The 27,325-nt window shown below is 44.1% G+C and overlaps 1 protein-coding gene and 1 long non-coding RNA gene across 4 annotated transcripts in view; one reads left to right on the top strand and one right to left on the bottom strand.

The window, feature by feature from the left end:
• Positions 1-1,814: 1,814 nt before the first annotated feature.
• The window catches only part of LOC118368045 (guanine nucleotide-binding protein G(I)/G(S)/G(O) subunit gamma-2-like), a 31,579-nt gene continuing 6,068 nt past the window's right edge, over positions 1,815-27,325 (bottom strand). Inside the window, exons 2-4 of one of the 2 annotated variants that reach the window (XM_052496518.1) lie at positions 25,871-25,939; positions 9,383-9,504; positions 1,815-2,920 (exon numbers count right to left, since the gene is read on the bottom strand). In XM_052496518.1, coding sequence (XP_052352478.1) covers positions 2,792-2,920; positions 9,383-9,469 — 216 coding nt within the window. In that variant the 5' untranslated portion in view covers positions 9,470-9,504; positions 25,871-25,939 and the 3' untranslated portion in view covers positions 1,815-2,791. The remainder of the gene's footprint in view (positions 2,921-9,382; positions 9,505-25,870; positions 25,940-27,325) is intronic. The other variant, XM_052496517.1, reaches the window with a different exon arrangement.
• LOC127915857 (uncharacterized) lies at positions 14,315-16,064 on the top strand. 2 transcript variants are annotated; one of them, XR_008092581.1, is made up of 4 exons: positions 14,315-15,028; positions 15,061-15,106; positions 15,199-15,312; positions 15,569-16,064. It is a non-coding gene; the product is annotated as an uncharacterized LOC127915857 (long non-coding RNA). The 2 variants fall into 2 exon arrangements; XR_008092580.1 differs by having other exon boundaries at positions 14,315-15,106; positions 15,167-15,312.

Below are 27,325 nucleotides of genomic sequence, written 5' to 3'. Positions count from 1 at the left end.
ATGTTAAAAATTATGTTGGAGCTGTTATCCACACGAGGCCACTAAAGTGCAACAAATAGAAGCTCATCAAACTGCAAGGGTGAAGTTTCTCCTAAAAACAGATTTAGGATCAGCTTCCTATCCTTAACCATTAGTGGGGAACATGCTAAATGGACCCAAGATCAGTGACTAGAGGCAAATTCACCCTATTCCCTTAAAGAAATTTTAAATTTTGTATTTTTATTTTGTGTAATATGCTCACCAATTATCCAAATATGATATAATTATATTATATTACAGCCTGGCCTCAGAGCTATATGAAATATACGTTTACATATTTCTGAGCACCTTCAAGACATGTTATGTTACCTACTTATGGTCTAGTTTAGGGATGGGCAGCAGGCGGCCCGTGGTCCTTCTGTAGCTCAGTTGGTAGAGCATGGCGCTTGTAACGCCAGGGTAGTGGGTTCGATCCCCGGGACCACCCATACGTAGAATGTATGCACACATGACTGTAAGTCGCTTTGGATAAAAGCGTCTGATAAATGGCATATATATATATATATATTAATATATATATATATATATGAAGGCCCTTGGATAGAGGGACCAGGAAATCTTGTCACAATGCAGACACAGTGGACAGATAACAGACACATTTTAATACCATGTGTAGACACTTTTCAGAATGTAGGCAAGGTCAGGACAAAGGACCCATGTTAGCACCGGGTGATAAATGGGGCTTTAGAGTTTGAGTTATTATTATTATAGTTACAGTTATTATAGATTTTTTTTTTTACACAACAGTTTTCTGCAATGCTGCAGTGCACCCCACAAATAATCACTTCTTAGGTGCTACTTCGTTCATTTATTTGGGCATACAGTATGTTCACTTGCCAAGATTATAAATATGAATGATTATGAATATGGTAGGATGCCATGTTCCTCATGAAATGTGTAGGCCTACCTCTTGTTTTCTGATGAAGGGACTAAAAAATATGTCAGTTTCTGCACAGTCTGCAATGTCTACTAGATTTCTCCTTGCAGTTTGAATGGCTGATGTAAACATGTTTATATAGTTTTATGAATAAACCACATAGTCTGGCCCATGTGAATGTGAATGTTCAATGATGTCTTATACTCCAACTAGCTAGAAGCTTTATGTGCAAAGTGCTATGGAAATATACCTTGCCAGTCAGAACCAGGTATTGCTATAGCATGAGAGGGGAGACCAAATTAAAGGGACTTTTCTGACCAGCATCCGACTAGACAAAATCTAAAACGGACAACCTATGCCCTAAACTTAACGAAACAGTTAAAGCTAGGGGTAGATCCATGCTTTGGTTTAATCTCCCTGGCTCTGTTTCCACATGCTAACATTTTAGCATTTGTGGCACAAATTCAAGCCATGGAACCGATATTAGCATTTTCATGTTCAAAACATCTGTAAGTTACTTTGTTGAGCTTCACAATCATTTTTTTAGATACTTTTAGATGATTTGGACATGATGTGTGAAAAAAATGCTAATATTGGCCCCATGACTTTAATGGGATTTATGCCAAAATGCTAAAACGTTAGCATGTGGAAACAGTGCCATGGAAACTAAACCAAATCATGGATTGCTGTCATACATGGTCCATAGACTGTTTGGAGGATTAGGAAACCAATGTGTCATTTTGTAATTTGGCTGAACTATCCCTTTAACCCTAAATCTAACCTTTAACCCTAACCATAACCTATTTTTAAACTATTTGGGAAATGAAGCATCATCGGCTTGCAGCTCAGTCTTGTCCCTTTTGTTTTTCCTATGACAAAGATGTCCTTATGGAGTCCATTTTGAGTCATTGTTATCTTTTTAATACAGTTGGCACTGCCAGATGGAGGCTGCCTCGTTCATACAATCCCCACATTAAAAATCAAATTAAAAAATAGTTAATTTCATGCAATTATTAATGATAAACACAAACATTCAGAACACACAGCACAACACAGTTTACTTGCTAGTAATTTTATACAAATAGTAAAAAGAGAGCTTGTATCTGAAGGAAACACATACTGTACCACATTGCCAGATATATATGTTGTATACTTCTCTCAGAAGAAGTTTAAAGAAACATGTCTGTAAAGAATATCATTTAATTGAACGTCCAAACTTTCCATTAAAACAGCTTTCACCAATTCTAACGATGTAAAACAAAACAAAAGTTAAAATAGCTGTTTCAGTAATCACATACAGTATAGAAAGTTGTCTAAGTGATATAGCCAAACCAATTCATCTCAGAATCAAAATCTGCATAAAATAAACAACAGCAAAAATAAAAACATTCCGATAAACAGGCGTTAGTATCTGGTGGTAAGCAGCTCATCTACCCAACCCAACCCACCATTTAACGTAACACTTGGATTTCATGTTCCAAAAGAACCACAACATTTTTTTTGTAAAATTTTTTTCCTTCATTATTTTAATTTTATTTTAAACACAACCTGAAGACTTGGTTGATTGGTTGTCCATCATGTTTCTGGGTGGATAACCATACTATCTTCGGTTGTCCTCTGACTACACGGATGGATCCATCAAACATGCTGCACAGCCCTCAAAAACTGCCCTCAGATCAGGTCAGATCAGACCGTTGTAAATGGTTACGTCTTACTCTGTGGTTTTTAAATGCCTGCTTCAGCTTCCATTGTAGAGAAAGAGACAGTACTACTCCTCCATGCCCTTCTGTTAGAAGATGTCTACATATTGAACGTCCTCGTTCAATGTCCCAAGATGAGCAGACTTCCTGTCAGACCAAATAAACCACACCCCGTTTACAGGATGACACAGAAGAACTTCTTCTCCCTAAAAGGGTTTTCGGATGCGGGCACCGGTGACAGGAGCGGGTCCTCTTTGGCATGGGCTTCGCAGTACGACATTAAGTCTGCTGCTGCTTTGGACACCTGTATTGAAAGACACACACACACACACACACACACACACACACACACACACACACACACACACACACACACACACACACACACACACACACACACACACACAATTTGACTTTGACTTTGACTTCGACACAATAGATTTGTTGGTACTTTTACATTACAGTGTGGAATAAAGTGGTAATATCATAGTAACTATAATTTGTTACCATACTATCACCATGTTATTACCACTGTATTCTGTGCTGTAATGGAACGGGCAACCAATTTCTCATTCTGTATATCCCTTACTTTCCTATATTCTCAAATTTTGGTTATATCCTTTTAGGCAGTGATGCTACCGATTTGTCATATTTCGGTTATATGCTTTTAGGCAGTGATGCTACCGATTTATCATATTTCGGATATATCCTTTTAGGCAGTGATGCTACCGATTTATCACATTTCGGATATATCCTTTTAGGCAGTGATGCTACCGATTTCTCATATTTCATGTATGCCAGTAACCGAAAGATGCTGGATCAAATCCCAGAGGTAAAAATCTGCCATTCTACCCTGAACAAGGCAGTTAACACACTGTTCCCTGGTAGACTGTCATTGTAAATAAGAATTAGTTCTTAACTGATTTGCTAGTTAAATAAAATGTCCTTTGGGTGGTGGACTATTTTTGATACACACAGGAAACGGTTGAGTGTAAAAACACAGCAGTGTTGCAGTTCTTGACATACTCAAACCAGTACACCGGGCACCTACTACCATACCCTGTTCAAAGGCACTTAAAACCGTTGTCTTGCCCATCCACCCTCTGAATTGCACACATACACAATCCATGTCTCATGGCTTAAAAATCATTCTTTAACTTGTCTCCTCCCCTTCAGTTAAGTATATTTAACAGGTGGCATCAATAAGAGATCATAGCTTTCACTTGGAATCACCTGGTCAGTCTATGTCATGGAAAGAGCAGGTGTTCCTAATGTTTGGTCCACTGAGTGTATACCTGTATTATCCTTTTGGGCAGTGATGCTACAGATTTGTCATATACACAACCGGTCAAAAGTTTTAGAACACCTACTCATTCAAGGGTTTTTCTTTATTTTTAATATTTTCTAAATTGTAGAATAATAGTGAAGACATCAACACTATGAAATAACACATATGAAATCATGTAGTAACCAAAAAAGTGTTAAATTAATCAAAATAGATTTTCCATTTGAGATTCTTCAAATAGCCACCCTTTGCCTTGATGACAGCTTTTCACACTCTTGGCGCTCCCTCAACCAGCTTCATGGGGTTGTCACCTGGAATGCATTTCAATTAACAGGTGTGCCTTAAAAGTTCATTTGTGGAGTTTCTTTCGTTCTTAGTTCATTTGTGGAATTTCTTTCCTTCTTAATTCGTTTGAGTCAATCAGTTGTGTTGTAATAAGGGGGGGGTTACCAGCCTTAGAAATTTCAGCCCAAATAAATGCTCCTCAGACTTCAAATAACAGACACATCTCAATATCAACTGTTAAGAGGAGACTGTGGGAACCAAGTAGGCCAGTTGAGAACAAAGTTCTCTTTACAACTGCGACCTAAACAAGATAAAGCAAAGCAGTGCAACAAAAACAACAACTCAGACTTACAAATGGGATAAAGAAACGTACAGTCAAAATAACAAAGTAAAAATGTGTATGCAAATGTAGTAAGGTTAGGGAGGTAAGGCAATAAAAAAGGCCATAGTGGTGAAATATGCACATTTTAGCATTAACACTGGAGTGATGGATGTGCAGATGATGATGTGCAAGTAGAAATACTGAAGCGCAAAAGAGCCAAAAAATAAGTAACAATATGGGGATGGGGTAGTAGTGTGTGCTATTTACAGATGGGCTGTGTACAGGTACAGAGATCGGTAAGCTGCTCTGACAGCTGATGCTTAAAGTTACTGAGGGAGATATAAGTCTCCAGCTTCAATGATTTGGCAGCAGAGAACTGGAAGGAATGCCGGCCAAAGGTGGTGTTGGCTTTGGGGATGACCAGTGGAATATACCTGCTGGAGCGCGTGCTACGGGTGGGTGTTGCTATGGAGACTAGTGAGCTGAGATAAGGCCGGTCTTTACCTAACAAAGACTTATAGATGACCTGGAGCCAGTGGGTTTGGCGACAGATATGTAGCAAGGGCCAGCGAACGAGATCATACAGGTCGCAGGGGTCGGTAGTATATGGGGCTTTGGTGACAAAACGGATGGCACTGTGATAGACTACATCCAATTTACTGAGTAGAGTGTTGGAGGCTATTTTGTAAATGACATTGCTGAAGTCAATGATCGGTAGGATAGTCAGTTTTACGAGGGTATGTTTGGCAGCATGAGTGAAGGAGGCTTTGTTGCGAAATACAAAGATTCTAGATTTAATTTTGGATTGGAGATGCTTGATGTGAGTCTGGAAGGAGAGTTTAGAGTCTAACCAGACACCTAGGTATTTGTAGTTGTCCACATATTCTAAGTCAGAACCGTCCAGAGTAGTGATGCTAGATGGACGGGCAGGTGTGGGCAGCAATCGGTTGAAGAACATGCATTTAGTTTTACTAGAATTTAAGAGCAGTTGGAGGCCACGGAAGGAGTGTTGTATGGCATTGAAGCTTGTTTGGAGGTTTGTTAACACAGTGTCCAAGGAAGGGCCAGATGTATACAGAATGATGTTGTCTGCATAGAGGTGGATCAGAGAATCATCAGCAGCAAGAGCGATATCATTGATATATACAGAGAAAAGAGTCGGCCCGAGAATTGAACCTTGTGGCACTGCCATAGAGACTGCCAGAGGTCCGGACATCAGGCCCTACGATTTGACACACTGAACTCTATCTGAGAAGTAGTTGGTGAACGAGGCGAGGCAGTCATTTGAGAAACTAAGGCTGTTTAGTCTGCCGATAAGAATGTGGTGATTGACAGAGTCGAAAGCCTTGGCCAGGTCGATGAATACAGCTGCACAGTATTGTCTCTTAACACTGGCGGTTATGATATCGTTTAGGACCTTGAGCGTGGCTGAGGTGCAACAATGACCAGCTTGGAAACCAGATTGCATAGCGGAGAAGGTACGTTGGGATTCTAAATGGTTGGTGATCTGTTTGTTAACTTAGCTTTTGAAGACTTTAGAAAAGCAGGGCAGGATGGATATAAGTCTGTAACGGTTTGGGTCTAGAGAGTCTCCCCCTTTGAAGAGGTGGATGACCGTGGCAGCTTTCCAATCTTTAGGGATCTTAGACGATATGAAAGAAAGGTTTAACAGGCTAGTATTTGGGGATGCAACAATTTCGGCGGATAATTTTAGGAAGAGAAGGTCCAGATTGTCTAGCCCAGCTGATTTGTAGGCATCCAGATTTTGCAGCTCTTTCGGAACATCAGCCATCTGGATTTGGGTGAAGGAGAAGTGGGGGGGAGGGGACTTGGGCAAGTTGCTGCTGGGGTGCAGAGCTGTTTGCCAGGGTAGGGGTAGCCAGGTGGAAAGCATGGCCAGCCGTAGAAAAATGCTTATTGAAATTCTCGATTATCGTAGATTTATCAGTGGGGACAGTGTTTCCTACCCTGTTGAAGATACGTTCATTAGAGTTAGTGGGTAGCTGGGAGGAGGTGCCCTTATTCTCCATGGACTTTACGGTGTCCCTTTTTGGAATTAGTGCTGCAGGATGCAAATTTCTGTTTGAAAAAGCTAGCCTTACCTTTCCTAACTGACTGTATATTGGTTCCTGACTTCCCTGAAAAGTTGCATATCGTGGGGACTATTCAATGCTAATACAGTACGCCACAGGATGTTTTTGTGCTGGTCATGGGTAGTCAAGTCTGGAGTGAACCAAGGACTATATCTGTTCTTTGTTCTACATTTTTTGAATGGTGCATGCTTATTTAAGATGGTGAGGAAAGCACTTTTAAAGAATAACCAGGCATCCTCTGCTGACGGGATGATGTCAATATCCTTCCAGGATACCCAGGCCAGGTCGATTAGAAAGGCCTGCTCGCTGAAGTGTTTTAAGGAGCATTTGACAGTGATGAGGGGTGGTCGTTTTGACAGCAGGCCCCTTACGGACGCAGGCAAAGAGGCAGTGATTGCTGAGATCCTGGTTGAAGACAGCAGAGGTCTATTTAGAGGGCAAGTTGGTCAGGATGATATCTATGAGGGTGCCAATGTTTACGGATTTAGGGTTGTACCTGGTAGGTTCCTTGATCATTTGTGTGAGATTGAGGGCATCTAGTTTAGATTGTAGGACGGCCAGGGTGCTGAACATATCCCAGTTTAGGTCACCTAACAGTACGAACTCTGAAGATAGACTGGGGGCAATCAATTGACACATGGTGTCCAGGGCACAGCTGGGGGCTGAGGGGGGTGTATAACAAGTGGCAACAGTGAGAGACTTATTTCTGGAGAGATTGATTTTTCAAAGCAGAACCTCGAACTGTTTGGGTATAGACCTGGATAGTATGACAGAACTCTGCAGGCTATCTCTGCAGTAGATTGCAACTCTGCACCCTTTGGCAGCTCTATCTTGATGGAAAATGTTGTAGTTGGGGATGGAATGTCAGAATTCAGGATTCAGGATTCAGACATGGCTAGGACACCAGGGTTGGCGGAGTGTGCTAAAGCAGTGAATAAAACAAATTTAGGGAGGAGGCTTCTGATATTGACATGCATGAAACCCAGGCTTTTACGGTTACAGAAGTCAACAAATGAGAGCGCCTGGGGAATAGGTGTGATGCCGAGGGCTACAGGGACCCAGCATCACAGAGGAACAGAGGAGGAGTATGATAAGGGTACAGCTAAAGGTTATAAGAACTGGTTGTCTAGTGTGTTGGTAACAAGGAATAAAAGGGGCAGATTTCTGGGTGTGGTAGAATAGATTCAGTGCATAATGTACAGACAAGGATATGGTAGGATGTGAGTACAGTGGGGGTAAACCTAGGCATTGAGTGACAATGAGAGAGCTTGCATCTCTGGAGACACTAGCTAAGCCAGGTGAGTTCTCCCCATGTGTGGGGTGTGTGACAAAAGAGCTATCTAAGGCATGTTGAGCTGGACTAGGGGCTCTACAGTGAAATAAAATAATAACTAACCGAAACAGCAGAAGACAAGGCATATTGACATTAGAGAGAGGCATGTGTAGCCGAGTGATTATAAGGTCCAATGAGCAGCAATAGGTGAGTCCGGGAGATGTTTGGTATTCACTACTATGCTAGGCGAGCGGGAGGCACGGTGTTCAGAAAGCTAGCGGGCCGGGGCTAGCCATGGTTAACAGTGACCTCTGGCTAGTAGCTAGTTTGCTGGCTAGCTTCTGATGGCTAGCTTGTGATGGCTAGCTTCTGATGGCTAGCTTTTGAGGGTGTTTCCAGTTATAACGTATAAAAATAGCAGATCCGTACCACATTGGGTGGGGCGGGTTGCAGGAAAGTATATTTAAATCGTAGGTGGAAAGTGAGATTAAAATATATCCGAAAAAGAAACGATGAGCCAGACTATTTATATGGGACAAGACAAGACAAAAGCATGTCCGACTGCTACGCCATCTTGTACTGACAATAGAATCAGGCCTTCATGGTTGAATTGCTGCAAAGAAACCACTACTAAAGGACACCAATAAGAAAAAGAGACTTGCTTAGGCCAAGAAACACTAGCAATGGACATCAGACTGGTGGAAATATGTCCTTTGGTCTGGAGTCCAAATTGAACATTTTTGAATACAACCGGCATGTCTTTGTGAGATGCAGTGTGGGTGAACGAATGATCTCCGCATGTGTATTTCCCACCGTGAACCATGGAGGAGGAGGTGTTATGCTGTGGGGTTGCTTTTCTGGTGACACTGTCTGTGATTTATTTAGAATTCAAGGGACACTTAACGAGCATGGCTACCACACCATTCTGCAGCGATACGCCATCCCAACTGGTTTGGGCTTAATGGGACTATCATTTGTTTTTCAACAGGACAATGACACAACACACCTTCAGGCTGTGTAAGGTCTATTTTATCAAGAAGGAGAGTGATGGAGTGCTAAATCAGTTGACCTGGCCTCCACAATCTCCCGACCTCAAACAAATTGAGATGGTTTGGGATGAGTCGGACCGCAGAGTGAAGGAAAAGCAGCCATCAAGTGCTCAGAATATGTGGGAACTCCTTCAAGACTGCTGGAAAAGCATTCCAGGTGAAGCTGGTTGAGAGAATGCCAAGAGTGTGCAAAGCTGTTATCAAGGCAAAGGATAGCTACTTGAAGAATCTGAAATATAAAATATATTTTGATTTGTTTAACACTTTTTTGGTTACTAGATGATTCCATATGTGTTATTTCATAGTTTTGACGTCTTCACTATTATTCTACAATGTATAAAATAGTACAAATGAATAAAAACCCTTGAATGAGTAGCTGTTCTAAAACCTTTGACCGATAGTGTATCTGTTAGGTTTTTCATCTTCTTGGCCAGTGATATAGACCTAATTCCCCCTCACCTTTATCCTGTCAATGTTGGCCTCCATCTTCAGCTGCTCTACCAGTTTCCTGGCCTGGGCGATGCTTGCTGTGTTGTTGGACGCCATGATAGAGATTCTCAGCTAGGCCTGGTATAGGCTGTCTGAAGGGAAGAGAAGAGGTTGGTTTAGGGTTGAAGCTTAAGGTTAGTCTGTTTGTCTGTCTGTCTGTCTGGGGTGGCAACCTGGTCTCAGAGCATTTCTTATCATTCTGTATGTACAGTGCATTCGGAAAGTATTCAGACTCCTTCCCTTTTTCCACATTCTTTTTAACGTTTCAACTTTTTTCTAAAATGGATTTTATAAAAGAAAATCCTCATCAATTTACATACAATACCCCAAAATGACAAAGTGAAAACAGGTTTTTGTTGCAAATGTGTTAAAAAAAACTGAAATACTTTATTTACATTATTCAGACCCTATGCTATCAGACTCGAAATTGAGCTCAGGTGCATTCTGTTTCCATTGATCATCCTTGGGATGTTTCTACAACTTGATTGGAGTTCAGCTGTGGTAAATTCAATTGATTGGAAATGATTTGGAAAGGCACGCACCTGTCTATAAAAAGTCTCACAGTTGACAGTGCATGTCAGAGCAAAAACCAAGCCATGAGGTCGAAGGAATTGTCCATAGAGCTCCAAGGCAGGATTGTGTAGAACCTCAGATCTGGCGAAGGGTACCAAAACAATTATGCAGCTTTGAAGGTCCCCAAGAAAACAGTGGCCTCCATCATTCTTAAATGGAAGAAGTTTGAACTACCAAGATTCTTCCTAGAGCTGGCCACCCGGCCAAACTGAGCAAGGGCCTTGGTCAGGGAGGTGACCAAGAACCCAAGGGTCACTCTGACAGAGCTCCAGAGGTCCTCTGTCGAGATGGGAACCTTCCAGAAGGACAACCATCTATCCAGCACTCCAACAATCAGGACTTAATGGTAGAGTGGCCAGCTGGAAGCCACTCATCAGTAAAAGACACATGACTGCCCTTTTGGAGTTTGCCAAAAGGACTCTCAGACCATGAGAAACCAGATTCTCTGGTCTGATGAAACAAAGATTGAACTCTTTGGCCTGAATGCCAAGTATCACGCTTGGAGGAAACCGTGCACCACCCCTATAGTGAAGAATGGTGGTGGCAGCATCATGCTGTGGGGGATGTTTTTCAGAAGCAGGGACTGGAGGAATAGTCAGGATCGAGGGAAAGATGAACGGAGCAAAGTACAGGGAGATCCTTGATGAAAATCTGCTCCAGAGCGCTCAGGACCTTAGACTGAAGCGAAGGTTCACCTTCCAACAGGACAAAGACCATAAGCACACAGCCAAGACAACGCAGGAGTGGCTTCGGGAAAAGTCTGAATGTCCTTGAGTGAACCTGATCGAACATCTCTGGAGAAACCTGAAAATACCTGTGCAGCGACGCTCCCCATCCAACCTGACAACTTGAGAGGATCTGCAGTGAAGAATGGGAGAAACTCCCCAAATACAGGTGTTTCAAACTTATGTTGTTATGTTGTGTCATGCCGAGATGACTCAAGGCTGTAATCGCTGCCAACGGTGCTTCAACAAAGTACTGAGTAAAGGGTCTGAATAGTTATGTAAATTATACATTTAAATGTGTTATGATACATACATTTGCAAAAATTTTAAAAACAAACAGTTTTTGCTTGGAATTTCAAATCAAATCAAATTTTATTTGTCACTTGCGCCGAATACAACAGGTGTATGAGATGCTTACTTACAAGCCCTTAACAGTTCAAGAAATAGAGTTAAGAAAATATTTACTTAATAAAATAAAGTAAATAATCTACTAAACATAACAAGTATGAGGTTACATACAGGGTGTACCAAGTCAATGTGCGGGGGTACAGGTTAGTCAATTTAATTTGTACATGTAGGTAGTGGGAAAGTGACTATGCATAGATAATAAACATTGAGTTGCAGCAGAGTAAAAAGAAAGGGGTGGGGGGAGTCAATGCAAATAGTCTGGGTGGCCATTTGATTAATTATTCAGCAGTCTTATGGCTTTGGGGTAGAAGCTGTTAAGGAGCCTTTTGGACCTAGACTTGACACTCCGGTACCGCTTGCTGTGCAGCTGTAGAACCTTTTGAGAATCTGGGGACCCATACCAAATATTTCCAGTCTCCTGAGGGGGAATAGGTGTTGTCGTGCCCTCTTTACGACTGTCTTGGTGTGTTTGGACCATGACAGTTTGTTGGTGATATGGACACCAAGGAACTTAACTCTCGACCCGCTCCACTACAGCCCAGTTGATGTGAATGGGGACCTGTTCGCCCCTCCTTTTCCTGTAGTCCACGATCAGCTCATTTGTCTTGCTCACATTGAGGGAGAGGTTGTTGTCCTGGCACCACACTGCCTGGCCTCTGACCTCCTCTCTATAGGCTGTCTCATCATTGTCGGTGATCAGGCTTAGCACTGTTGTGTCGTCAGCAAACTTAATGATGGTGTTGGAGTTGTGCTTGGCCACGCAGTCATTGGTGAACAAGGAGTATAGGAGGGGACTACACAAGCGCCCCTGAGTGGCCCCCGTGTTTAAGATATGGGGCATTGTGTGTAGATTGATTGAAAAAAAAAAAAAAAAAAAAATTTAGAATTAGGCTGTAACAACACAATGTGGAAAAAGTCAAGGGATCTGAATACTTTTTGAATGCTCTGTAAATCCGAGGCACTCCATTTAGTATGAAATGTTTCGTATAGTATGTATTCATTTGTGGATGTACATCCATTTCGTATAATGATATATTACGATTTACAATTCATAGGATATATTATGGATTCCAATTTGTTGTGGCTAATGTTAGCTAGGTGGATAACACTAAAGTCAGCTAGGTGGCTAATGTTAGCTAGGCTAGGTGTTAGGGTTATGGCTTAGGGTTAGTATTAGGATCAGGTTAAAGGGTTAAGGTTAGGGGAAGGGTTAGCTAAAAGGTTTAAGGTGAGGGTTAGGTTAGGTTAAGGGTTAGATAACATGCTAAGTAGTTGCAAAGTAGCTAAAATGTAGTTAAAAAGTGGCTAATTTGCTACAGTTGTCCACGATGAGATTCAAACACTCAACCTTTTGGTTGCTAGATGTTTGCATGATACATAGTGCACTACTTAAAAAGACAGGATAAACTCACTGCAACCATCTAAAACACTGACTGCCTAGAGACTAAGGGCCGGGGCTTGGTTTCTACTAAGCTAACATATGGAATTGTTTTAAGATGGTCATACCAAGGATCATTTAGCTATTTGATTTGGAATTCTAGCACCCTTGTAGGTACAACATTTAATGAAACATTGCATTTGGGCTATTAGCCCATAGAAATGTATTGAATAACATATTCATACATGGCAAAACAGATAGTCAAAACATTTATTAAAATAAAGTATATTTGGGCCTCTTGAGAGGCACAGAGGTCTACGGCACTGCTTGGCAGGGCTAGAGGCATCACTACAGACCCAGGTTCGATCCTGGACTGTATCACAACTGGCTGTGATCGGGAGTCCAATAGGGTGGTGCACAATTGGTCCAGCATCATCTGGGTTAGGGGAGGGTTTGACCACGGGCGCTTTACTTGGCTCATTGCGTTCTAAGGACTTCTTGTGGCGGGCCGGGCGCCTGCAGGCTGACCATGGTCATCAGGTGAACGGTGTTTCCTGACACATTGGTACGGCTGGCGAGTGGGTGTTAAGAAGCGTGGGTTGGCAGGTCATGTTTCGGAGGACGCTTGACTCGACCTTCACCCCCTGAACCCTTTGGGGAGTTCCAGCGATGAGACAATATTTACATTTGGGAGAAAAAGGGGGTAAAATACACTAAAAAACTAAGCTTATTTTGCAGTGTCTGTCCTATAGCTCAGGGTTATTTTAATATGTTTCTATCCATATGTAACCACTTTTTTTGACACTAAAGTATGTCCATACTTCCGTCATTTGGTACTGGGTTACCTTTAGGCGAGTTTTATGAGGCTTGTGGGCATCGTAGAGCCCAAACCGTTCAGACGCTACAGACTTTTCAGGAAGTCTCCTGGTCTGACAAACATCGCTGTAGCTCTGCCACCTTCCACCGCAGATGTGGAAGGCCGACATGAACAGAAGATATATCTAGTTTAAATAGGGGGATTTTTGTTATTATGCTAATTACATTTCTGCGTGGGCGGTTAAAAACAGGATTAAAACATTGATAAGAGGGAGATTGAAGTGTCTGTGTGTGTCGGTGTAACCGACTAGCTTTCCCTAGTGATTAATCCCATCAGTGGCCTCCTACCTTTCAGCCCCATGGTGCAGCAGGTTAGGGTAGGGCTCACCGTGGGATCAGATGGATCAGTGGGTTAAACGCTCATCTCAGATTTCTGCGTGGTGCTGGAACATCAATATTGATGTCCCACAGTGGCACACCTGTCCATGTCACAGCGCCCTACCTGTCCATGTCACAGCGCCCCACCGGTCCATGTCACAGCATCCCACCGGTCCATGTCACAGCGCCCTACCTGTCCATGTCACAGCGCCTCACCTGTCCATGTCACAGCGCCCCACCTGTCCATGTCACAGCGCCCTACCTGTCCATGTCACAGCGCCCTACCTGTCCATGTCACAGCGCCCACCTGTCCATGTCACAGCATCCCACCTGTCCATGTCACAGCGCCCCACCTGTCCATGTCACAGCGCCCCACCTGTCCATGTCACAGCATCACACCTGTCCATGTGGATGCCTCAAAAGGGACAGCCCTGTAGCACGGTCAGTTTTCACTGCTGTCACAGCCTGACTACACCCTGTACCTGATCTGCCTCAGCCACAGGGTCCAGACCTAACCAGTTACCATAGACCTTCACTAGGCTCTATGGCTCTATTTATATCTGATCTGCCTCAGCCACAGGGTCCAGACCTAACCAGTTACCACAGACCTTCACTAGGCTCTATGGCTCTATTTATATCTGATCTGCCTCAGCCACAGGGTCCAGACCTAACCAGTTACCACAGACCTTCACTAGGCTCTATGGCTCTATTTATATCTGATCTGCCTCAGCCACAGGGTCCAGACCTAACCAGTTACCACAGACCTTCACTAGGCTCTATGGCCTTCATAACGGTGAAGTTTCATCCCTACCGTTTAAATTGACATTGTCCTAAATCTGAGGAGACAAAACTGCAGAGCAGGGATTCACTTTTGACAGGTTAAGATAACTGAGATACAACTTTTTTTTGGAGCTACATGTCCCTACACAAGTAAGAATAGAGGTTATCAATATTTTTCAGAGTATTTCAATTGAAAATGATCACAATTATTGGCAGATTGAACTGCATGTTATAGGTGGTGTGACGAGGTTTATAGTTTGAGGAGGGTCTGTGTGTTCAAGTTTTTTAACAGAGTCTTTTTTATTGAATTGTATTTAATTCAAGTCCATGCACCCCAAATGGCACCACACAGCTAAGGAACAGGGACTGGACTTCAGTATGTCTGATGAGTAAGCTGCAGCTACAGCAGCCTGTGGTGTTAGTGGGTCAGGTGGTCAGTCTGAGGTGGTGTTAGGGGGTCAGGTGATCAGCCTGAGGTGGTGTTAGGGGGTCAGGTGATCAGTCTGAGGTGGTGTTAGGGGGTCAGGTGATCAGCCTGAGGTGGTGTTAGTGGGTCAGGTGATCAGTCTGAGGTGGTGTTAGTGGGTCAGGTGATCAGCCTGAGGTGGTGTTAGTGGGTCAGGTGATCAGTCTGAGGTGGGTTGAGGGTCAGGTGATCAGCCTGAGGTGGTGTTAGTGGGTCAGGTGATCAGTCAGGTGGTGTTAGTGGGTCAGGTGATCAGCCTGAGGTGGTGTTAGTGGGTCAGGTGATCAGTCTGAGGTGGTGTTAGTGGGTCAGGTGATCAGTCTGAGGTGGTGTTAGTGGGTCAGGTGATCAGCCTGAGGTGGTGTTAGTGGGTCAGGTGATCAGTCTGAGGTGGTGTTAGAGGGTCAGGTGATCAGCCTGAGGTGGTGTTAGTGGGTCAGGTGATCAGTCTGAGGTGGTGTTAGTGGGTCAGGTGATCAGCCTGAGGTGGTGTTAGGGGGTCAGGTGATCAGTCTGAGGTGGTGTTAGGGGGTCAGGTGATCAGTCTGAGGTGGTGTTAGGGGGTCAGGTGATCAGTCTGAGGTGGTGTTAGAGGGTCAGGTGATCAGTCTGAGGTGGTGTTAGTGGGTCAGGTGATCAGCCTGAGGTGGTGTCTATGTGACATGCTGTCTCCTCCATTAAAAAACTCATACTGTCTATGTGACGTGCTGTCTCCTCCATTAAAAAACTCATACTGTCTATGTGACGTGCTGTCTCCTCCATTAAACTCATACTGTCTATGTGACGTGCTGTCTCCTCCATTAAACTCATACTGTCTTTGTGACGTGCTGTCTCCTCCATTAAAAAACTCATACTGTCTATGTGACGTGCTGTCTCCTCCATTAAAAAACTCATACTGTCTATGTGACGTGCTGTCTCCTCCATTAAAAACTCATACTGTCTTTGTGACGTGCTGTCTCCTCCATTAAAAACTCATACTGTCTTTGTGACATGCTGTCTTCTCCATTAAAAACTCATACTGTCTTTGTGACATGCTGTCTCCTCCATTAAAAAACTCATACTGTCTATGTGACGTGCTGTCTCCTCCATTAAAAAACTCATACTGTCTATGTGACGTGCTGTCTCCTCCATTAAACTCATACTGTCTATGTGACGTGCTGTCTCCTCCATTAAACTCATACTGTCTATGTGACGCGCTGTCTCCTCCACTAAAAAACTGCATTGTCCCCACAATAAGTTGGAGAAGTTGAAATGAAGCCATTTATTTCCGTGAGGCAAAGGACCAGCTACCATAGTGGATTTATAGTGACTGTAAACAGGCTAAGTTGTATCAACAGTGTAATGTAAACTACAGGCTTTTACTGAGTCTAAGGCTCTCGGGACATGGGCTGTTTCAGAAATGGCAGCCTGTTCCCTATGTAGTGCATGTATTTTGACCTGGGCCCTGGTCAACAGTAGTGCACTACATAGAGAACAGGGTACCATTTCAGACGCAACCCTGGTTGCTCTGGTTGTTCTCACACACACACACACAAAGTAGCAACCACCTAATAGACCTTGTCTGGTACTTGCTAGCGGTGAAGGAGAACAGGCTACAGAGGTTGACTGGTAGTTGACCTAGAAGGGCAGAAGGAGGTGCCAACAGAAGGAGGTGCCAACAGAAGGAGGTACTAACAGAAGGAGGTGCTAACAGAAGGAGGTACCAACAGAAGAAGGTACCAACAGAAGGAGGTGCTAACAGAAGGAGGTGCTAACAGAAGGAGGTGCTAACAGAAGGAGGTGCCAACAGAAGGAGGTGCCAACAGAAGGAGGTACCAACAGAAGGAGGTGCTAACAGAAGGAGGTACTAACAGAAGGAGGTGCTAACAGAAGGAGGTGCCAACAGAAGGAGGTACCAACAGAAGGAGGTGCTAACAGAAGGAGGTGCTAACAGAAGGAGGTACTAACAGAAGGAGGTGCTAACAGAAGGAGGTACCAACAGAAGGAGGTGCCAACAGAAGGAGGTACCAACAGAAGGAGGTACCAACAGAAGGAGGTACCAACAGAAGGAGGTGCCAACAGAAGGAGGTACCAACAGAAGGAGGTACCAACAGAAGAAGTACCAACAGAAGAATTTACCAACAGAGACTATTCCGGGACCACTCTAGGGACCACTCTAGGGACCACTCCAGGACCACTCTAGAGACTACTCCAGGACCACTCTTGGGACCACTCTAGGGACCACTCTAGAGACTACTCCAGGACCACTCTAGGGACCACTCTAGGGACCACTCTAGGGATCACTCCAGGACCACTCTAGGGACCACTCTAGGGACCACTCTAGAGACTACTCCAGGACCACTCTAGGGACCATTCCAGGACCACTCTAGGGACCACTCTAGGGACCACTCTAGGGATCACTCCAGGACCACTCCAGGACCACTCTAGAGACTACTCCAGGACCACTCTAGAGACTACTCCAGGACCACTCTAGGGACCATTCCAGGACCACTCTAGGGACCACTCTAGGGATCACTCCAGGACCACTCCAGGACCACTCTAGAGACTACTCCAGGACCACTCCAGGACCACTCCAGGACCACTCTAGGGACCATTCCAGGACCACTCTAGAGACTACTCCAGGACCACTCCAGGACCACTCTAGAGACCATTCCAGGACCACTCTAGGGACCACTCTAGGACCACTCCAGGACCACTCCAGGACCACTCTAGGGACCACTCCAGGACCACTCCAGGACCACTCCAGGACCCCTCAAGGGACCATTCCAGGACCACTCCAGGACCCCTCAAGGGACCATTCCAGGACCACTCTAGAGACCACTCTAGGGGCCACTCTAGAGACTACTCCAGAGACCACTCCAGAGACTACTCCAGGACCACTCTAGAGACCACTCTCGGGACCACTCTAGGGACCACTCTAGAGACCACTCCAGGACCACTCTAGAGACCATTCCAGGACCACTCTAGGGACCATTCCAGGACCACTCTAGGGACCACTCTAGGGACCACTCCAGGACCACTCTAGAGACTACTCCAGGACCACTCTAGGGACCACTCTAGGGACCACTCTAGAGACCACTCCAGGACCACTCTAGAGACTACTCCAGGACCACTCTAGAGACTACTCCAGGACCACTCTAGAGACTACTCCAGGACCACTCTAGAGACTACTCCAGGACCACTCTAGAGACTACTCCAGGACCACTCCAGGACCACTCTAGAGACCACTCTAGGGACCACTCCAGGACCACTCTAGGGACCACTCTAGAGACTACTCCAGGACCACTCTAGAGATCACTCTAGGGACCACTCTAGGGACCACTCCAGGACCACTCCAGGACCAATCTAGAGACCATTCCAGGACCACTCTAGGGACCACTCCAGGACCACTCTAGAGACCACTCTAGGGACCACTCCAGGACCACTCCAGGACCACTCTAGAGACCATTCCAGGACCACTCTAGGGACCACTCTAGAGACCACTCTAGGGACCACTCTAGAGACTACTCCAGGACCACTCTAGAGACCATTCCAGGACCACTCTAGAGACTACTCCAGGACCACTCTAGGGACCATTCTAGAGACTACTCCAGGACCACTCGAGAGACTACTCCAGGACCACTCTAGGGACCATTCTAGAGACTACTCCAGGACCACTCTAGAGACTACTCCAGGACCACTCTAGAGACCACTCCAGGACCACTCTAGAGACTACTCCAGGACCACTCTAGGGACCATTCTTGAGACTACTCCAGGACCACTCTAGAGACTACTCCAGGACCACTCTAGTGACCACTCCAGGACCACTCTAGAGACTACTCCAGGACCACTCTAGTGACCACTCCAGCATGTGTCACACTGATGGGGTGGGTGGGCAGTTGAGTTCTACCATGAAACCAGTTCCCCTTGAACAGTAAATACTAGAATAGCAGAACTGAATACTAGAACTGAATATAAGAATAGCCTACTGAATATATAAATTAAATAGTATAATTGGATATTATTCAATATTATACTAGAATTAGTGAATACTATAATTATAATTATTACAGAGAGATAACACAGAGAGGTCCGTTGGATGTTTTCCTATTTGTGAGAAGGGTTTTATAATCTTTAACCCGGCTGGGACACTATATCATTCATTTTTATTTAACCAGCTTAGTCTTATTGAGATATAAAATAGATTTTTCAAGACAGACCTGGATAAATCTTCCATACTTATAATTTGTTATAACCTGGGTCCCCTCAGTGGAGGTCATATGCCTGGCCTTCTACACATTGGCCCCTGATGGGTGTCAGGAAGACCAGCATTGTGAGGGTGAGGCCCCCAGGGGCCTCATTATATGTTGGATGGTTAGTAATGATTTAGGTTACGATTTAGTCCAAGGCGGATTTTAGAGAAACACATTGCTCTTTGACTTTTAAAGGCAATTTACACTTGACCCAACATTTCAAATATTTACTGTGAATGTGATGTTCGTGAACATCGGAACCATTGCTTTTAAAAGGTGCATTGTTGACAGACCAATGCTGTTCGCTACAACGTGCCTTGGATTGAAATCCAGACTTGGTCTTCCAAATGAACATGAGAATGTAATTTAAATTGCCCCACTTGTTCAAATAGGGCAGAAACTACAACAGCATCATTGACAAAGCTCTGAACAACTCTAAAATAAAATGATTTTTCCATAATGGGGCCACAATATCATAATGGTCAATACTCATGGGAGATGTCGAAACAGGTCGCAATACTGTTTTATTGGGTGACAGCAGTATGATATCAACACTGTCTGCACCCTCTTTGAGGACTTGTGCTTGATATTGTACATTGAATAGTGAGAGAGAGAGACAGAAATGGAGAGAGAGAGAGAGAGAGAGAGAGAGAGAGAGAGAGAGAGAGAGAGAGAGAGAGACAGAGAAGGAGAGAGAGAAAGAGATAGAGTGAGAGAGAGAAAGAGAGAGAGAGAGAAAGAGAAAGAGAGACGAGAGAGAGAGAGAGAGAGAGAGCGAGAGAGAGAGGAGAGAGAGAGAGAGAGAGAGAGAGCGAGAGAGAGGGAGAGACGAGAGAAAGTGAGAGGGAGAGAAAGTGCAAGAGAGAGCGAGCGGGAGAGAGAGCGAGAGAGAGCGAGAGAGAGAGAGAGAGAGAGAGAGAGAGAGAGAGAGAGAGAGAGAGAGAGAGAGAGAGAGAGAGCGAGCAGGAGAGCGAGCGAGCGGGAGAGAGAGAGAGACAGAGAAAGTGCAAGAGAGAGCGAGCGGGAGAGAGAGCGAGAGAGAGAGAGAGAGAGAGAGAGAGAGAGAGAGAGAGAGTGGACCCCAGCTGTGCTTAGACACACCATCACGTCCCCCTCCAAGCTACCAATTACTTCACACTGGAGGAAGTTAAGCTACACTAAAGCTAGGCTTAAGAAATGTATAGTTTACTGAACTAAAGTTTCTTTGAAAAAGTAGTTCACTACATCCTAACTACTTCTTGAAAAATGATCATATGTAAATCTGAAATGTCGTAGAATATAAATGTTAACAGAATGTGTCATTTAGCATCCACCCACTGTTGCAATAATACAAGGTTTCCTAAATTGCATTCTGTACCGGTCCTAATCAAAAACATCATGGCACTCACTACATAGGTGCCTCTCTTCAGACCCAGATGTATCCTTTAGGAGTCTGTGTTGTGTGTCAGTATAATTGTTGTGGCATCAGTAGCCTCTGAAACATTAGACACCTGTCCACCTGTCCACTCGTCTGACATCACAGTTGTCCCCTACACAAGCGTACAGTTAGTTCGGAAAGTATCAGACCGTTTCCCTTTTTACACATTTTGTTACATTACATCCTTATTCTAAAATGGATTCAATTGGTTTTTTCCCTCATCAATCTACACACAATACCCCATAATTTGGGGGTCTCCCCAGTGGTGCAGTGGTCTGAGGCACTGCATCTCAGTGCTAGGAACATCAATGCAGACACCCTGGTTAAAATCTGGGCTGTATCACAACTGGCTGTGATTGGGAGTCCCATAGGGCACACGTTTGGCCAGTGTAGGTCATCATTGTAAATAAGAATTTGTTCTTAACTGACTTGCCTAGTTAAATAAGAGGTAAACAAATATTTAAATGACAAAGCAAAAACATTACATGTTTTATTTATTACAAATAAAAACCAGAAATACCTTATTTACATAAGTATTCAGACCCTTTGCTATGAAACTCGAAATTGAGCTCAGGTGCATCCTGTTTTCATTGATCATCCTTGAAATGTTTCTTCAACTTGATTAGAGTCCACCTGTGGTAAATTCAATTGATTGGTCATGATTTGGAAAGGCACACACCTGTCTATATAAGGTCCCATAGTTGACAGTGCATGTCAGAGCAAAAACCAATCATGAGGTCGAAAGAATTATCTGTAGAGCACCGAGACAGGATTGTGTCGAGGCACAGCTCTGGGGAAGGGTACCGAAACATTTCTGCAGCATTGAAGGTCACCAGAAACACAGTGGCCTCTATCATTCTTAAATGGAAGAAGTTTGGAACCACCACGACTCTTCCTGGAACTGGCCGTCCGGCCAAACTGAACAATTGGGGGAGAAGGGCCTTGGTCAGGGAGGTGACCAAGAACCCGATGGTCAACTGGTCTGAAGAAACCAAGGTCTTTGGCCTGAATGCCAAGCGTCATGTCTGGAGGAAACCTGGCACCATCCCTACGGGGAAGCATGGTGGTGGCAGCATCACTTTTATTCAATAAAAGAAGTGATACAGCCTAGACGTCGAGTTATCAGCAGCAGCTGTAAATGTGTGTGGCCGAGGAAAGGATGAACAATCACTTCAGAACGACAGGGTACTACAACGTATCCGTTCTACTACAAGACGACGGTACTACAACATAACCTTTCTACCACAAGACAACAGACTACAACGTATCTGCCCAGATATATTCTTCAAAGGACAAGGGAGATTTTGCTCAGAGTAAATATATTTCTTGCATTTTCCTTTTCCGAATGGGCAGTTATTTAGAATGCATAAGATTCTGTATTTACGATAGCATAACTTCATAAGGTCCGATAGAGACCTAATCCTTTTGTTCCTCAGTCTTCCCGCACTTTCATTCAAACCCAACCCCCTTTCTTTGTGTAAACAGCCGTCATATCAGTTTCATCAGCTAGGGACGTTTTCTTGTATGACATAATTAGTAATCAATTTATGATCCATCCTGTGTATATGTAATTCTGTCTGATTATTTATGTATTTAGTAAATAAATAATTAAACCAAATTTTGTATTGCTGTTCCAACTTGTTAGCCAGGGTTCATGAAGATAACCAAGAATTTTACGATGTTCAGATGAGACTGAATAAGGTGACGATTAGTAATTGGCTGCTATTGATATAAAAGATGACAAGGTCTTTAAGACTTTATTCGGAAGACAACAGCTCTATAAACATTATTCCGTGGTGCCCCGACTTCCTCGTTAATTACATTTACACGATTAGTTTAATCAGGTAATATTAATTACAGAGAATTGATTTGATAAAATAGCATGTCATATATCACTTAATCCATAGTAAAGACACGACAGCACACAGCCAAGACAACCCAGGAGTGGCTTCGGGGACAAGTCTCTGAATGTTCTTGAGTGGCCCAGCCAGAGCCCGGACTTGAACCCAATCAATCATCTCTGGAGAGTCCTGACAGAGCTTGAGGATCTGCGAAGAAGAATTGGAGAAACTCTCCAATTACAGGTATGCCAAGCTTGTAGCATCATTCCCAAGAAGACTTGAGGCTGCTTCAACAAAGTAAAGGGTCTGAATACATATGTAAATGTGATAGTTACATTTTATAAATGTGCAAAAATTTAAAAATAACTGTTTTTGCTTTGTCATTATGGGATATATGTGTGTATATTGATGAGGGAAAAAATGATTTCATCCGTTTTAGAATAAGGCTGTAACCTAACAAAATGTGGAAAAATGCATTGTACTGTATATATATATATATATATTTTTTTTTTTACATTTTTATTTATTTATATGAGGTCAGAACTCTGCCATTGACGACCATTTATGTTAAGGTAAAGAAGTAAGATACGATCTCTTCAAAAGAAACCAGAAAGGAAAACCCAATATTACTTAAAGTAAGTTAGATATTATCCATACAGAAAAAACACAGAAATATGTTTTGTTATTGCAAAATGCAATTGTGTGAATTGGTCAATTTGATCAATGGCTTTGTCAGACAGAATATGACTTTATTTCAGATAACGTATATAACATTAGACAATATTTTCCATCACACGTAAATGGTTTTAATCAATTTTGATGTGATATTGATAGAGTTTCACAGGTTTCTTACCACCCATTTTTCCTACCATTTTCCTATGATTCCTACCACCCCCCTACCTCCCCCAACTGACCCTCCTAATTTAATATTTCATCCACAGAGTTCCAGATGGCTCTGTGAGGGACAAACACACACACACAGCGAGGGACAGATTTTTAATTACCACACTCTGATTTCACACCCTGGGCATCGCAGCATGGGGCAGGGGTGAGGGACTGTGTGTGTGTGTGTGTGTGTGTGTGTGTGTGTGTGTGTGTGTGTGTGTGTGTGTGTGTGTGTGTGTGTGTGTGTGTGTGTGTGTGTGTGTGTGTGTGTGTGTGTGTGTGTGTGTGTGTGTGTGTGTGTGTGTGAGTGACGAGGCCCTCTCACAGATGTGATCATGGCTGGTGTTTGCCTCTGGATGTCTCTGACTTACAGGGTGATTCATTAAACCTACAGGACTAGATCCTACAAAGGGCATGGTGAGACAGATAGAGAGATGAATCATTGATTAGTTAATGCTGTGGGAGGGATGAAGCAGGATGAAGGATGAAGCGTGCTGGGTGCTTTTTGAATCATCCATAAACACCTGTCTGTGTTGGAGGGGGAGAGAGAGGAAGCAGAAGGCCTGGGACACAGGGGAGGAGCGGAAAGAGATGAGAGGAGAGGGGAGGATAGGAGATGGGGATGAGAGGAGAGGAGGGGAGGGAAGGAGAGGGGAAGAAAGAGAGGGAGGGAGGGGAGGGGAAGGGAGGAGTTGGGACACAGGGGATAATGGAATTGGATCACTTGTCATGATGCCCCTTGTATATTACTCTCAGTCCAAATCCTACTACTCTGCTCTGCCTGGGAGCATGACTCAACAATGATGACGACATGCACAAAGAGTAAAAACAAGTAGAAACTAGAATTTTCCCTTCAGAAAAATGGTGTGCTTGCTTCAGAATAATAACTATAAGTCAGAAGCTTAGCAAGCAGATTAATAACAACATGATTCATTCTGCTACCTCCACTAGTTTAGTTCTCTATACAGTCTGTAGTGGTTGGCCTGCAGGCCTTCCTACTGTACTGTATCCGTCCCAGACATCACATTTCAGATTTTCCTCTGTCTTGTACACTCATGGGACAGAGTTGTGATCGATGTTGATATGGGTGTGTTCTAAAAGAGTCAAATAACGAGAGGACACACCTCTCTTGTCTCTTCATTTCCTTCCTTCCGTTAGGATTCCAGACTATTTTTAGCTGCATTCCAAATAACACCCTATCCCCTACATCGTGCACTACTTTTGACCAGGGTCCATAGGGGTTGTGCACTATATAGGGAATAAGGTGTTATTTTGAATGCAACCAAAGGAGTTGCAACCAACTATAAGGTTCCATTTGAGACACAATCTTTGTTTCTATGATGCTCGATATGAACGTCGGTGCACAAAGAGATGCTGTCCTATAGTGTCCCCATCACAGTCAGACGACCACAACCCACAACTATTAGATTACCCCAGACATCTGTGCCCTCCCCTTGCCTCAGCGGGCACTGTCCTGCCCAGCCTGGTTCTGCTCTACATGACGAGGAGGAGGAGGTAGAACCTGGGTCTCCAAGGTTTAGGGGGAGGGGTGAGGGCAGTGGCCCAGGAAATTATGCCTCCCCTGGGATGCGAGGAGACAGCAGGCAAGGCCCTTTCTCCAGGCCATTGCCTTATGTCTGTGGTTATTTTAGTCTATTTTAGTCTAATATTATCATCAACTGTTCTATCTTATGGATAGGATTGTAATGGTGGAGTGACAGAGAAACAGAGGACTGATTCTAGATCAGGTGCTTGAGTGAGAAATAGTGACCATGGAGGGTAGAGATACAGAGGACTGATTCTAGATCAGGTGCTAGAGAGAGAGAGAAATAGTTACCATGGAGGGTAGCGATATAGAGAACTGATTCTAGATCAGGTGCTAGAGAGAGAGAGACATAGTGACCATGGAGGGTAGAGATACAGAGGACTGATTCTAGATCAGGTGCTAGAGAGAGAGAGAAATAGTTACCATGGAGGGTAGAGATACAGAGGACTGATTCTAGATCAGGTGCTAGAGAGAGAAATAGTGACCATGGAGGGTAGCGATACAGCTAGCTGGATAGGGCTGCGGGTGAATGGGTGCATGTGGCCTTACAGCTGGCCTATACACTGAGTGTACAATACATTAACACCACCTGCTCTTTCCATGACGAAGACTGACCAGGTGAATCCAGGTGAAAGCTGTGATCCCTTATTGATGACACCTGTTAAATCCACTTCAATCAGTGTAGATGAAGGGGAGGAGACAGGTGAAAGAAGGAGTTTTAAGCCTTGAGACATGGATTGTGTATGTGTGCCATTCAGAGGGTGAATGGGCAAGACGAAATATGTAAGTGCCTTTGAACGGGGTATCGAGAATGCTCCACTACCCAACTTGACACAACTGTGGGAAGCATTGGAGTCAACATGAGCCAGCATCCCTGTGGAACACTTTAGACACCTTGTAGAGTCCATCTCCTCGACTCAGCATTAGAAAGGTGTTCCTAATGTTTAATAAACTCAGTGTACAGACTATGTGAAGAATCTAGATGTAATTCTATACTAATAGATTGACCCTACCTTAAAGGAAGTCCATGGTGTAATGTACAGTAGTGTGTAGATGCATCCCTTGGGCTCTTGACTGATGGACTATAAATGAATGGGGAAAAAGTATACGTTCATGCTAGAAATGTTGCATAGATGATCCATTAAGTCGAAATATCTTTCAAATAAAATGTCATGTAATATAAAAATCCCAAAGACACTAAAAAAAAGAAGAAAAGTTGATGGGATGTTCACAGACTGGCGTTAGAAGGTGTTCTCCTGATGGGAGGGAATTGGTTGATCCAGCTCACCTGGCAGGCACTGTGTATGTGGATGTAAACAGGAAATACTTCTCAAACTGTTCTCATTTACTTGGCATCATACTCTTCTCTGGAAGCCAGGCCAAAGAGTTGGCTTGCATCCCAAATGGCACAGTATTCCCTACATAGTGCACTACTTTTGACCAGAGCCCCTCCCCCTATTCCCTACATAGTGCACTACTTTTGACCAGAGCCCCTCCCCCTATTCCCTACATAAGTGCACTACTTTTGACCAGAGCCCCTTCCCCTATTCCCTACATAGTGCACTACTTTTGACCAGAGCCCCTCCCCCTATTCTCTACATAGTGAACTACTTTGACCAGAGCCCCTCCCCCTATTCCCTACATAGTGCATTACTTTGACCAGAGCCCCTCCCCCTATTCCCTTCATAGTGAACTACTTTGACCAGAGCCCCTCCCCCTATTCCCTACATAGTGCACTACTTTGACCAGAGCCCCTCCCCCTATTCCCTACATAGTGAACTACTTTGACCAGAGCCCCTCCCCCTATTCCCTACATAGTGCACTACTTTGACCAGAGCCCCTCCCCTATTCCCTACATAAGTGCACTACTTTTGACCAGAGCCCCTCCCCCTATTCCCTACATAAGTGCACTACTTTTGACCAGAGCCTCTCCCCCCCTATTCCCTACATAAGTGCACTACTTTTGACCAGAGCCCCTCCCCTATTCCCTACATAGTGCACTACTTTTGACCAGAGCCCCTGACCAGAGCCCCCCTATTCCCTACATAGTGAACTACTTTTGACCAGAGCCCCTCCCCTATTCCCTACATAGTGCTAAACTACTACTTTGACCAGAGCCCCTTCCCCCTATTCCCTATATAGTGCACTACTTTTGACCAGAGCCCCTGACCAGAGCCCCCCCTATTCTCTACATAGTGAACTACTTTGACCAGAGCCCCTCCCCTATTCCCTACATAGTGCATTACTTTGACTAGAGCCCCTCCCCTATTCCCTAAATAGTGAACTACTTTGACCAGAGCCCCTCCCCCTATTCCCTACATAGTGCACTACTTTTGACCAGAGCCCCTCCCCCTATTCCCTACATAGTGCATTACTTTTGACCAGAGCCCCTCCCCCTATTCCCTAAAAAGTGAACTACTTTGACCAGAGCCCCTCCCCCTATTCCCTACATAGTGCACTACTTTTGA

This window comes from Oncorhynchus keta, chromosome 35 (genome assembly GCF_023373465.1).
Source record: "Oncorhynchus keta strain PuntledgeMale-10-30-2019 chromosome 35, Oket_V2, whole genome shotgun sequence".
Taxonomy (NCBI): Eukaryota; Metazoa; Chordata; class Actinopteri; order Salmoniformes; family Salmonidae; genus Oncorhynchus; species Oncorhynchus keta.
This window is presented reverse-complemented; position numbering and strand designations above follow the sequence as displayed.